Source organism: Setaria viridis, chromosome 5 (genome assembly GCF_005286985.2).
Source record: "Setaria viridis chromosome 5, Setaria_viridis_v4.0, whole genome shotgun sequence".
Classification (NCBI taxonomy): domain Eukaryota; kingdom Viridiplantae; phylum Streptophyta; class Magnoliopsida; order Poales; family Poaceae; genus Setaria; species Setaria viridis.
The window spans coordinates 33,050,246-33,063,185 of record NC_048267.2 but is presented as its reverse complement, the minus strand read 5'-3'; the positions used below and the strand labels follow the sequence as shown (position 1 = coordinate 33,063,185).

The window sequence follows — 12,940 nt, the reverse complement described above, 5'->3', positions numbered from 1 at the left end:
GAAACATGTGGCTAGCATGGTCTCTAAAGCTATAAGAGGTATTGAGTTGGAGCTAAGTACGTGCTAATGTATATTAAATCTATCTCGTATTTATTAAATACGGGATAAATACACGTCCATCCCGACTAAAAATAGGATCCCGCAAAAATGGACGGTATAAACTTTCTCCCGCTTCCCGTCCCGTTCTCGAATTTATCCGTAAATACGAAAACGGGCGGGTTAAATATGGAAAACGAACTGTACGGTACGGAAAATGGAACGGGACGGTTCGGGATTTGTCCGTAAATACTGGTGCACGACTACTAAATTCAGTACCAATTGCCAAACGCACCGTTTCGTCAGTTCATTGTCTAGTCTTTTACTTTTCTCGGAAGACATTATCAGTTGATTGTCTAACTAATCGAACCAAAGCAAAAGCAGCATTACAAAATCCGGAGAAGAGCGATCAATGCAAGGATGCATGAGCCTATGAGGTATGCACGGAGATCTACAATATTTGCAGGATGTAGCAGGTTGCCATCTGGAGGCGTTAACTGAGCTGATAGCATCCTCTCTGAACCTGCGCGCAGCTGATCTCGTAGCGAGCGAGTGACTTTCGCATCTCCTTATCTGATTGTCGATCATCCATCGTATCCAACTCCCGCATCGCAGCAGATGCGTTATCTCTACTTCACACCTGCAGAAGATAAGGATCATCTCACTTGTAGACATTTTTGCCAGGCAAGACCGCTCTTCAATTCAGTGGAACACGCCACGAGAAATAAGCAAGCACCTTCCCAGAATATACACTTAAGGCACATCTAGCAACATCCACGAGAGTAAAGATAAATTATTGCCTCAGCACTTACGGAGACAATAATATTTTTTCTTTTTGTGTTCTTGTCCAAAATTCATGAGATGGTATTTGTTCACATCCTTCCTCTCAAGTTATCAAGCAAAATAAAACAAAAGTAGCATTAAATTGAGACCTCAAGTCATTTCTCAATCATAACAACACCTTGTGGGAATGTGGGTGCAGCTAGGATGACGTCAATGCCCCTGCAAAATTTTAGGGGGGCAAGCATGGAATATACCTCTTTGCGCATATGATAGCATCCAGGCATCGCCATGCGAATGCAGATATCCACTCTATGGTGATTTCAACAGCTTCTGACCACGCAAACCATTCCAAAAGTCCCGAGCCGTTGTTACTTTCTTTCCAGGGAGTTGAAGTTCCAACACCTAGTACACACAACACAAAATTAGATAAGCTGAGAGAAACACTGAGAGAAGACCACGAACCCACAACGAAACAACTGAAAGGCAGAACTGCTATTTGTCAGCAAAACTGGACACAAACCTCGAGCCAGGTTGATCCACTGCAAGGAATCAGCAAGGAACTCCCGGAGAATAGTATCTCGTTTTCATCTCCGACCTTGTCACATGATGCCGAAACCTTTGTACTGATAACCTTAATCTCTAGCATATCGGGTTCACCATTTTGATTTATGAGTTGTAGCTTTGCACGAGTTCCAGGCCACCCTGAAAATGCCCGCACCTACCAGAGTTGGTTGGCAATAGCTTTGATGAGTACAATAGGAATTAGAAACTCACCTTGTTATGGAGCTCTTTAGCTTCTTGGTCAAATGATAACCATGACTCCTCAGAATTTAACTGGAAAACATAGGTCATTAAAGTAAATTAGTAAAACAGACCATCATGATAATTTAGTTAGGCTATATGTAAAGAACTATTTGAGTGCATTACCCTGCTGAGTTCTTAACTGCTTGTAGATTAGAATTCCAAGTCTCAGTACTAGGTAGTACAACACATTCAGCAAGTACCTCTTATCTATTGGAAAGTGAGTATGACTAGAAAGAAAATTAACCAGAATGACCTAGCTGAATTTGTACAGTTATACAATGAACTGTAACACACTCAACAGTAGCTTCAGTGCAATGTAACTCTAGAAAGTTTGTATATCAGCTCTAGAACCACAAGTTCTATATATAAAAAAAGGGTGGAGCCCCCAGCCGTAAAATTACATTCTTATATATTCTAGTTGCACCGTTTCCAGTTCATAAGTACAAAGAAACAAATAATTTTATATGTACAAGAAATTTAAGGAGGCCATCTAGAGTAGGCTATGAACTAAACTGCAGGCAGAAAGTAAGAAGCTCACTTAACTTGATCCTTTGTTTGTTGAACATGTTGAATCCAACCATATTATGTTTAGCACTGAGCATGATGCCAAGGCAATGTAATGTTATTTTTTCCTGTAAATTTTAAGTGGGACTAATGCGAAGATTTTCTTCAGTTTCATATTAGAAGACTAAATTAAGTTGCATTATATGACAGCACACATTTAGGACTACTACTGCCAATGCTCACCTTGGGTGCCAACGTAGCTTTGGAGTCATCCTGTGGTTGTGCCGTTTCTTTAGCCGAACCATCAAGAATGGATGGTAGTTCATTAATCAATAGCTTGGATCCTATTGAATACAAGAATCAACATTACCAAGTTCGAAATACAAAATAAAGTGTTAAAAGCATCCATCCTGTTTGTTTGCAAAACTTAATCAAGTAATCATTAGACCCAGCTAAGAGTTAGGACAAAGAAGAGCAGCAAACATGCCATTAGGACAGGTAAGCTTCTAGAAGCTATACGTGGACCACTTTCATGAAAATGACCATGTAGTAATGTGACCTTTCATGGATTATGATTAATTTGTAACCTTTACCTATATCAAACAATATAGCAAGTAGCTCTGGTGCCTGCAGACAAAGAAAATGGCATAGTAAATAATCAATGGAGGATAATAGCAACTTGATAAACAAACATCTGCTGCTTCACTTTTAGTTTTTTAGTGTGAACTAATCAAATTCTGCTTAGGAACTTGTCCTAGTAAATTGAACTAACAGCATACCCTGTTAGTCGAGCAGTGGAAAGTTTTAGCTCTCATCACTAATCAGATGTACAGTTGTACACCCCCCATAAACATTAGAAATGAACAGTGATGATTGATAATGCATTAAATTCTTGATGTCTAACATCCAGTTTCAGTATGAAGCCAGATAATGAACAACCAAAGCATAATTTTGTGCAATCAAGTTATCCGTAATGGGGATGCTGGAACCCTTGGTCACTATTTAAAATTTCCCCGCTTAAGATTATGTGATCGAACAGCAACAGGGATGCCTAAAATGACTGATTGGTACCATACTGTTCATGTAATTCATTTGTAATCATAATTCATATATCCATGCCCTTGTAAAAAAAATGCAGAATCTACTGTATAACTTTCAACTGTCAAGATGATCAATCAAACTAGCAAGACAGTGAATATAAACTACCTTAATGCACTCATCAACAGAAAACCTTTCACACGCAATCACTGGACCTGCATCCAATGCGCGAACAGTATATGCAAGGGAAACACCTGTTTCTTCAACACCATCCTACAGAAATAGTTGATATAAATAAAAGGTACCACATAGTTCCAGTGGCACTGAATTTTAACAAGGAGAGCAATTAAACCTGCAATGCCCTCTGCACAGGAGCTGCACCACGATATAGAGGCAACAAACTTGGGTGTATATTCACTGTACCTGAAATACACAGCAGATGATCAGGGCTTAGGGTTCCCAGAAGCATTTTACTACCTGAAACCCAACACGCTCCACTTGTTATCAACCAAATTAGCGTTTTAAAAATAGCTTGACTATGAACTGACTGGAAGTTGTGCAGTATATTAGTTGGTTTGTGGTAACCAGAACAAAAATCAGATATATGGTGTGAATCATCATGCATGCATAAAGCCTGGTTCCTTTTTTTGTTCTGTTAGACAGGCCCTTGATAGAACCCAGTAGCTATCTAGTTACCATTGAAAAGCAATAAGATAATTCGAGAAGTGGATCAGGATTCCATAGTGAAACCAATGGTAACATGCCATACCAATACAAGCCACATACGAATGCAATGTGTGTGTATATGCCATGCCAATGTCACTTTTTCTTTAGTTTCAAGATCTGAAATACAATTATAGATGTTGCAAAATTAGTGTAAGTAACTGTCACGACCTGCATTTGCTTGTAGACATCAAGTAGTTGGTACTTAATTCTAACCTGCATTACGTGTTAACATTTTGCCAGAAACAGTGAACAGCAGGTCCTACTTCCTAGACAATTATGGTGGGCTCCTAGTGGACTACTTATGCTTGAACATGAGGCAATCCTTGCGCATTGTGCATCACTACATTCAAACATTAGAAGGCAAGGCAAAATTTAGACAGCCAGACGTACCGCATGGTGGGATATCAAGAAATTTCTGGGGAAGAATGTTCCCGTACGCAGCAGTTATGCAAACATCCGGTTTCACTTCCTTCAAGTCCGACAGAAAGGACTCCTGCATTGCATCAGAAATCACTATGAACCCAAACCCTCCATAGCCTTACAGGACCCATACTCAAGAATGGCGGCCAGGAAGGACACCTCCCGGGCCCGCTCTGGCGTGAAGATGAGTTCCTCCGGGAACCCGCGGTCGAGCGCAAGCTGCGCGACGGCCGACGGCATCAGCTTCCTCCCCCTGTTCTTGGCGGCCGGCGGCTGCGTCACGACGGCGGCTACCTGGAACCCGGACTCCGGGGAGCCCGACGCGGCCAGCAGCGTGTCCAGGACCGAGGCGGCCACCTGAGTTGCGAGCCGTGTTCAGTAATCAGACCACGGAAGTTGAGTACGAACCGAGAAGCTGAGATTGCGGGTGCGGTAATACCTGAGGCGAGCCCAAGAATACAAGGTTTTTCTTCCCGGCGCCGCTGCCTCCGCCCGGTGAGGCGGAGCTGGCGGCGCAGCTGAAGAAGCGGCGCAGCAGCGGTGGGGAGTACCGCGCCATGGTTTCCCTCGTGGGGGATTGCTGGGATGGGGAAGACGGGATTTGAGGGTGGAACGGTGGTGGAAGGAAAAGGGTTTGGGGCCTTCTTTACCGGGTGCCTGACGGCCCGACAGGTCCCAGTCTCCTGGGCCATTCTTGGAGAATGGAAACTGCTCCGGCCCGTGGCGCACATAGAAGACGACGCAGAGGCGGCCGGGGGCCCAAGGCCGAATCCATCGTCCATTCTGCATGGTCGAGGCTGACGGCGACGAGCGCCACCGTCAGTCCGTCACAATGGTCGAGTGTGACACCGTTTGGCGAGGTCGATGGGTAGCGGTGAGCAGCGACGTGTGTGGTTAGACCTATGAGGCGACCTGATGTGCCGTGTGTGACACGGTTGACTTGGTTCACTGGCCTGTGCCCGGTGCAATCGCCAACTGAAAGCTCGAGCATGCCTCGCTGTTGTTGTTTTTTTGTTAAAAAAAAAAAGCTAGGATGCCTCGCTGTGAAGGTTAGTTAAGCATGTCTAGAGAGAGAGAGAAAGAGCGACCACGCGCCCACGCCGACCTCATTTTTTCTTTCTTCCAAGAGCACATGCTTCTTCCAACAGTCCCCAGGATCACACGCGCGAAGTTGCTGCCGTGCCCAGTGCGCCCACCGCCCAGGCCATTGCAAGCAAGATGCAACGATAACCGTACACCCAGGCAAACTCTATATAACGAGCCCAACTCACCAGTCTTGAACGTGTATACACATACCACACAGCATCCATATGGCTTCGTCAAGAATCCTTCGCCCTTCACCTCTCCTCGTCGCCGCGTCCATCTTTGTAGCCTTCACCGCCGTCTCCGGCGCCGGCCAGGTCGCCGTTTACTGGGGCCAGGGCGGCAGCGGCGGGGACGGCTCCCTCTCGGACACGTGCGCCACCGGGCTGTACAACTTCGTGAACATCGCCTTCATCAGCTCTTTCGGCAAAGGCAACGGCCAGCCCCCGGTCCTGAACCTCGCCAACCACTGCGACCCCGGCGCTGGGACCTGCGCCGTGTTCAGCTCCGAAATCAAGTCGTGCCAGGCGAGCGGCGTCAAGGTGCTCATCTCCCTCGGCGGCGCCACGGAGACTTACTCCCTCACCTCCGACGACGAGGCGCGCGGGCTCGCCGACTACCTGTGGGACAACTTCCTCGGGGGCAGCTCACCGTCCCGCCCGCTCGGCGACGCCGTGCTCAACGGCGTCGACTTCGACATCGAGAAGGGCGGCGTCGACCACTACGACGAGCTGGCCAGGGCCATCTCGTCCCGCTGCGGCGGCGCGTGCGTGCTCACGGCGGCGCCGCAGTGCCCGTACCCGGACTTGCACCTCGACGCGGCGATCAGGACGGGGCTCTTCAGCCACGTGTGGGTGCAGTTCTACAACAACGCGCGGTGCCAATACGCGTCGGGGGACGCGAGCAGCCTGGAGAGCACGTGGAAGCAGTGGACGGCCACCGTGCCGTCACCCGGGAATGTCTTCCTGGGGCTCCCGGCGGCGGAGAGCGCGGCGCCGAGCGGCGGGTACATCGACGCGGACACGCTGCGGTCGCAGGTGCTGCCGGCGGTGCAAGGCGCGGCCAACTACGGCGGGGTCATGCTGTGGGATCGCGCAAGAGACGCCGCCTCGGGTTACGGCAACAGCGTGCGCGGGAACGTTTGAACGCTTACCAAGTGAACTGCTAGTAGCCTGCTAGTATTAGTGATGGCACGAGCATGCATGCTCAGTTGCTTCTTCCTATCTCCTTAAAATGATGTCATGCACGGCTACATATTCACTAGTCTCTATGCACAGATAAATGAACCCGATGCGGATCTATTTTGCCTTTCTCATTGTTCACTGTCTTCCTGCAATTGTCCTTTTCTTTTTTTTTTTGGACATGATATTGATAATAAAAATCATAAATAGTTTATACTTATGAGAGTCAATACACCTAATTCTTCATGTGTCGATGATCAAAGTTTTAAAAAAACAGCAAGAATCGTAAATAACCTATATTTATTACAATTGGCACTTTGTCAGGAATAGCTGTTAAGAAATAAAGACAAAGTATACAGCACTAAAAAAAGTGGAACATCTGAAGGCAGAGGACACTCAGCAAGATAGCCAGACAAGCATGAGAAAAAACAGTGACCTTACCCAAGATAATTGAGACTGGAATAAGAAGATACGATTATTTAATTTCTTTGCGATTTTCAGCAATATCCATTCAGAATTTGTTTTGCAATGTAATTGCACTGAATTTGGGCACGGAAACTAATATGAGGAAGCACTGAGATTAGAAAAGAACGGAGAAATTATTTCGATAAACTTGGATCTATTTTATCCAGGACCTTTCTGGTGCCACACTGCAATAATTGTGTTACAGATAAGTCACACTGGTGCTCTTCAACATTGTTCAAGGAAGGACAAAGGCGTCCTTACCTTATCCACTATTGTTACAATCTTGTTTTTCATGGAACACAAAAGAAAATTGACAAAATTTAACACATCGTAAATATATTGGCGAGACATTATACTAGAAGAGACAAAACCTTGGGACAAAGAATAGGCTAGGCAATCACACGTTATAATTAGTTTATTAACGCATCTTTTTTACCTGCACGTATCTCACAGCTAGTGGACAGAACAAATATCAGCACACTTGTCAAATGTCACAGCCCTTGTGTCTTCCACACTACCGAAGGACCCCTTTTCTGAAGTTCGCACGGTCGCAGCTTGTTCATTGCTCGTCCCATCATCGCCATTGCAGCAATGCTTGGAAACTGACCTTCAAGATCATCAGGTGGCACATTAAACTTTGGTGTTTGCTTTTCAACATTTGAAGTGCCATGGTAAATAGGGGTGCCACCTTGGCACCATCTTCCTATCCAACTGTTAAGACTTTTTGCCGAAATAAGAGAGCCTTCTAGATTTTGTTGGTTAACCAATCTTCCATACCTTAGCTGGACCTCCTTCGCCTGGTTGATCATATCAACTTTTCCCATGTCAAAATTAAGCTCTTGACCAAAGATGGTACATGCTCCTCCATGTGGTGGACCATCTCCAATCTTTGATCTCTTGGAACAAGGCAAACGAGGATCCAAGACATCGTTTTGCAGACGTTTGAGCCACCTGTCGCTTGGCTCCAAACATACTGGTGACTCAATTAGAAGACTGGAAATTGGATTTCTCATTCTGCTTATCCGAAAAAGAACTAGATCTAGGTTCATACTCGATGTCTTCGATATGCTCCATTCTTGCTTATTAGTGCATGTTTCTTTAAGAGAAGACCTGTGATTTCCTGCAGTCACGTTGAGAGTTTCATTTCCTCCACTGCAGCTTGAAACTCCTCTGATAGATGAAGTTGCTATCTGCTCAGATTGTGCTGTGTTTGGACAGCCAAAGTCCTGTGGAAAAAAATTTAAGCTGCTAACAATCACAACGACAGTAAGAATTATAAGTTTGTAATATGAATTGACATTTTATGATCACGGGCTTCATGACGAATGTGGAATGAGTGGCAAGGTGTCAAGCATATAATAAGGTGAAGTTACTGTAGAAGACTCTCTGGGTTATGTTTTGCATACTGCACTTTCTCAATTTCAGTTTTTTTTGGGGGGTATTAGCTCTAGTATCATGATTTTCTATATGCATGATAGCACAAAGACTTGGTAAAGTTGCAGACACTAAAAAAGCTTGCGTGAAGGAAAAGAAAGCTCTATTTGCAGTTGTGTGTACTATTTGCATGAAGTTAAATAAAGTTTTATGATTCATGGTGTTTGAGCACTAACTCTTTTATGGTTGCAAACATGAGGCTGGTATAATACCTTCTGTGTTGACGTTGAAGCAAAGCCTGCAAAGAAGCCAGAAAAAAACATATCAATAAATTACAGTGAGTAAAAGCTTTAACAATTTTGTGTAGAGACTAGTTTCCTCTCAGTGGTATTATGAGGCACACCTTTCGGCACAAACAACAAAGTAAGTAGGTTTTTGCATTTTGCCATCCAGGTGTACCAGAAGAGCATGCTTTAAAATAGATTATCTCATAATAGCTCACCTGATGCATGATGCGTGTTACTGTACAAAGTATCAGTTTTAGTTGCGAACTGTTTCTGGGCTCCCAGTGAACAACAACCCATGTTACCACAAGATCTACCTGAAGATATGGGATCATTGAAATATGTAACGTGTGATTTGGAAGGTAGTGTTAGCATTTCAAATAAGCAGGGAGCCTTTGGCTTGCCATCTGTCAATATGTCCTTTGGTGGTTTCCTAGGAGCCAATGTTTCAACCTTGCTCTTCATTGCTAGTGTGCTTTCAATGTTACCAGGTAGGTTGTAGGATTTTGTCGACTTCATCGCAGAATTCACCCTGTGTGTATGCAGATTCTCATGTTCACTCTGTAATAGATTAGCAAATACCATACCACGATCACTAGTTCCCACATCACTCCCTTTACTGATGGTAGAAGCATTGACCGGTCGCATCTCACATTCTCTACCAAGCACTAGCCCATGATTTGCTACTTCCTCAAGATCTTGTTGCTTAGGGCATTCTCCTAATGCTCCTAATTGCATTTCCAGGAGTGTACCTTCAGCATTTTCATTCTCTTTTCTGCTTGCTGAGAACATGAAGTTCTCACTAGAACAACAAGGTGCTTCCTTTGAATTCACGACAAGATTGCTAGAACAGAGCTTGTCTGTCAATGAACATGATGAATTAGTCTCATTCTTGCTGCAAGAGCTTGACTCTTCAATTGATAAATGGCCTTTCAGTTTTTTCCCAGCCTGATCAAAATTGAGACCAATAAGTTTATCTTGGTGAGACAGGATGCCACCTGTAGATCTGCACTTACTCATATTCTCATCAGCTATTCGATGTGAGTGGAACTGATATTCCTTTGACGAAAATGCCATCACATTAGATGTACACATGTTTACCTTCAAATCTTTCTGCGGAGCAAAAGACTTATCAGATGAAATACCAAATGCAGTGCGTCTTGGGTTAAGTATACTGTCAATCTTCCTGTTGATTTCAAACATAGGGAAGTGATCCCACTCCATACTCAGATTGTCTGAGCTCAAAACCTTACGAGAATTCACAGATATATCTGAAAGCTTATGAAAAGAATATCTTTCTGATACCACTGTATTAGCAGCATATAAGTTCATATTTTTCTGCATCATGGAACTTTCAAAAGGTGTACCAACCCGATCAACATTCTTGCACTCAACTCCTTGGCAAACATTATGAGTTATGCCACAGGTCTTGGAACTAAACTGATGTGTATTCTCTGTAGATGCACCTGCATTGTTCACTCCCAACATCAGGCTTTCAGACACTCTAGCTTTGATGAGCTCAAAAGGTAAACCAAGATCACTTTGGCCCGACAGAATTTGAAACTCTTTCTCTCCAAATCTTTTGGCAGGACAATCTGACATGATTACAACTTTCAAGTGCGGTTAAGTTTCATGGATGGGCAGATTTGCTTGAATGTTCTGTCAAAATGGAAAGAATGGAGGTGTAGCTCAAATTAGAGACTTCACTGACAAAAGGAAGCAATACATTATTATTTATGCCAAGTGAAAAGGTATCTTGGACTTGGAAATTCAAAATAAAATAATAAATGCCTTTTGAGTAAATGGCTTTTTAAGTAGCTAGTGAGAATGGACTATGGCAAGACTTACTTACGAGAAAGTACACTTATATAACAAGGCCATCACTCAGGTGACTAAAAAATCAGGGGATTCCCAGAACTTCTTTTTGACTGCCATATGGCTAGGTTCATTTCGAACACCATTCAACCACCTTCTAGTGTATCTAATATGTTTGGTTTTTGACTCAAAGGATTTTCTTCTAAGCTTAAAATCCAAATTTTAGTGGGTGCAGCTGATCTGTGTTGCGCTATTTGGTTGAGTAAGGGGACTAACTGGATAAGAATTTCAGAAGTAGGTCGCTGCTATTTAAAGAGGAAGAGAGAGATGCTTTGAAGTTGGGTTACAGGAAGTTGGAGACTACCGTAATGGAACTCTTCAACAGATTTGGCTGGAAGTTTAGTAGCAGGATTGAAGCGTAGCTTTCTCTGCTCTTGTTGCTTGTTTGAAACATTTTCCATTATATGGTGTCTGATACTCTAAGTGCTACTTTGTTTGTAAAGTTTGGCTATATAGACATAGACTTATGTGTAAGTGCCGAGGCCGGAACACTTTTTGCTTTATCTAAAAAGGTGAAAAAGTAAAACCAAGAGTGACAGGCAGAGAGTTTTGCAAGAATCACAACTATTACTGGCACTAGAAATTTCAAAAAAAATTATAAAAAAAACAATATATCTAGTATATTTCGACCCTTACTATTTATATTTGAGTTTATTTTAATCAAAAGATTTTTTGAAAAAATGTAACCTCAATGTTCTTTTCTTGTTTTATTCTAAAGAAAGACTCTTTGATGTGTTCATTTAGTTTTATCCCCTCGGTGAATGGTAAAATCACAAAATATTTTCATATCAAATAGTAAGTCAAAGACTATCTCCACTCTCCGGTTCGTTCTGTCATTTTTTACAAAAACTGTAAATGGCACTTTGCACAATATTAAACGGTTAAACCTACACGGCTACACCCAACCCAGCATCAAATTGTACTATCAGAAGTTGTAAAATAAAACATTACCAGCTTAGATGAATCCACAACGTATCACGATGAAACAAAACTAGAGCTCCAGAAAGTAAAAGTCATCAGCTTTAGTTCAACAAAACAAGCTGACGGCAATATTGCTAACAAAGTAGTATGCAACTTCATTAAAGGATTACACTTCAAAGAATTTATACATCAGTTAGTCAAAACAGAAAGGAGAAGGGTGTGGACGTGCCGTAATAGCCCTGAGAAGGCTCGCTTTGTTTTTTGAAGAAATATTTTCTTTTTGTACAAGGGCAACGGTATTCATCGTACTTAATTATGTTTACCAACCATGTACTAACAGTTAGCCATGAACGTGAAATTAGGAAGACTAGCACTAACTGCCGGTTGATTAGTTGTTAACAGCATTAAGATGGTAGGATCCCCATGATTCTTAGTAAACGGTTTGTGAAATTAATCTTCGTACGTTTACAAGGTTCTTGTTGCAGGCAAGGCTTTGCTGTCGAAGTGTGTTATGCAACCTCAACAAAGGACAGTGGCGAAACTTCTACATCCAAGCTACACGGCTGCAACTGCAACTAGTTGTGAAAAAAAAAAGTAGATAACACTGTATAATTCGTCATTCGTGCATATTTATCCCAACAATTACTTGACAAAAGAGGTGCCTTAATACTCAGCAGAAATTCCAAAGCGCCAACCCAAGTGGACTAGAGGAGAATTCTTCATTTGCCATACGAAGCAGAAGTGCTTACAAAAGAAGAGACCATCTAGTGCCGTCCCAAGCGAAGTTGGCATGATAACGCTGCGGTTCGGAAAACAAGAGCCCAAAAATCAAGCAATCTACACATGAAAGCAGAACAAGAAACCACAGACAGAAGAGGAGACTTCAACTACCTCAGTGATCGCTGGCTCCTCCTCGCCAGGCGCAAGCAAGATTAGCCCACAAACGCCTCCGCCGCGAGAAACAGCAACCAGCCAAGGCTTAAAAGAGCCCGGCCCTTCCCCCGAGGAAGCAGCTACGCGGCGGCGGCGGCACCTGTCCTGTCGCCCACTTGCGCCACCTCTGCCAGGAAGGAATGGATCAAGTGCCGAGCAGCCCCACTGCTTTGCCGCCGGGCAACATCCCCGTCCCCATCCCGACGGCGGCCTCCGCATCCGCGGGAATCAAAAAACATGTGGGCTGGGGACGCTGCACGGGGGGTTCAGCGAATTTTCGCGCGGCCACGGGGAATCCCCCTCTTCCCCGGCCAGCAAAATGAGCCAATCCTGGCGCGCGCGGGGAAGGCGCGGCGGACAGTGAGCTGTGGCATATATGCGGCCGCGTCGCGTCGGCTGGCCTACGAGGCTAAAGGCCGCCATTAGCGGCGGACCAGGCGGCGCGGGGCGAGCGACTGGCGAAGGAGACGTCGGAGCAGCGGGGGGGTGGGCGACGTCGCGGAGTCTCTGCCA

General features: G+C 44.2%; 3 protein-coding genes across 11 annotated transcripts; 1 reads left to right on the top strand and 2 right to left on the bottom strand.

The window, feature by feature from the left end:
- Positions 1-318: 318 nt before the first annotated feature.
- LOC117857890 (uncharacterized) lies at positions 319-4,937 on the bottom strand. 3 transcript variants are annotated; one of them, XR_011898181.1, is made up of 11 exons: positions 4,751-4,937; positions 4,471-4,668; positions 4,282-4,384; positions 3,518-3,588; positions 3,334-3,438; positions 2,721-2,754; positions 2,371-2,471; positions 1,594-1,653; positions 1,340-1,537; positions 1,074-1,221; positions 319-676 (listed from the first exon to the last, which is right to left on the bottom strand). XR_011898181.1 is itself a non-coding variant. In XM_072293661.1 (10 exons), exons 1-10 carry the CDS (start codon positions 4,868-4,870, stop codon positions 1,129-1,131), a joined length of 1,083 nt encoding a protein of 360 aa, XP_072149762.1. In that variant the 5' UTR covers positions 4,871-4,937; the 3' UTR covers positions 820-1,128. The 3 variants fall into 3 exon arrangements, 1 of the variants encoding a protein (XP_072149762.1); XR_011898182.1 differs by having other exon boundaries at positions 319-665; XM_072293661.1 differs by lacking the exon at positions 319-676 and having other exon boundaries at positions 820-1,221.
- A 413-nt stretch (positions 4,938-5,350) lies between these two features.
- Positions 5,351-6,709, top strand: LOC117857650 (acidic endochitinase). Its single transcript, XM_034740436.2, has one exon. The coding sequence runs from the start codon at positions 5,622-5,624 to the stop codon at positions 6,537-6,539; it is 918 nt and encodes a 305-aa protein (XP_034596327.1). The 5' UTR covers positions 5,351-5,621; the 3' UTR covers positions 6,540-6,709.
- A 446-nt stretch (positions 6,710-7,155) lies between these two features.
- On the bottom strand, positions 7,156-12,940 carry LOC117857648 (uncharacterized). 7 transcript variants are annotated; one of them, XM_034740430.2, is made up of 5 exons: positions 12,386-12,938; positions 11,958-12,293; positions 8,917-10,357; positions 8,651-8,712; positions 7,156-8,266 (listed from the first exon to the last, which is right to left on the bottom strand). In XM_034740430.2, the coding sequence occupies exons 3-5, from the start codon at positions 10,298-10,300 to the stop codon at positions 7,532-7,534; spliced, it is 2,181 nt and encodes a 726-aa protein (XP_034596321.1). In that variant the 5' UTR covers positions 10,301-10,357; positions 11,958-12,293; positions 12,386-12,938; the 3' UTR covers positions 7,156-7,531. The 7 variants fall into 7 exon arrangements, with proteins under 7 accessions (XP_034596321.1, XP_034596322.1, XP_034596320.1 ...); XM_034740431.2 differs by having other exon boundaries at positions 12,141-12,293; XM_034740429.2 differs by having other exon boundaries at positions 12,244-12,293.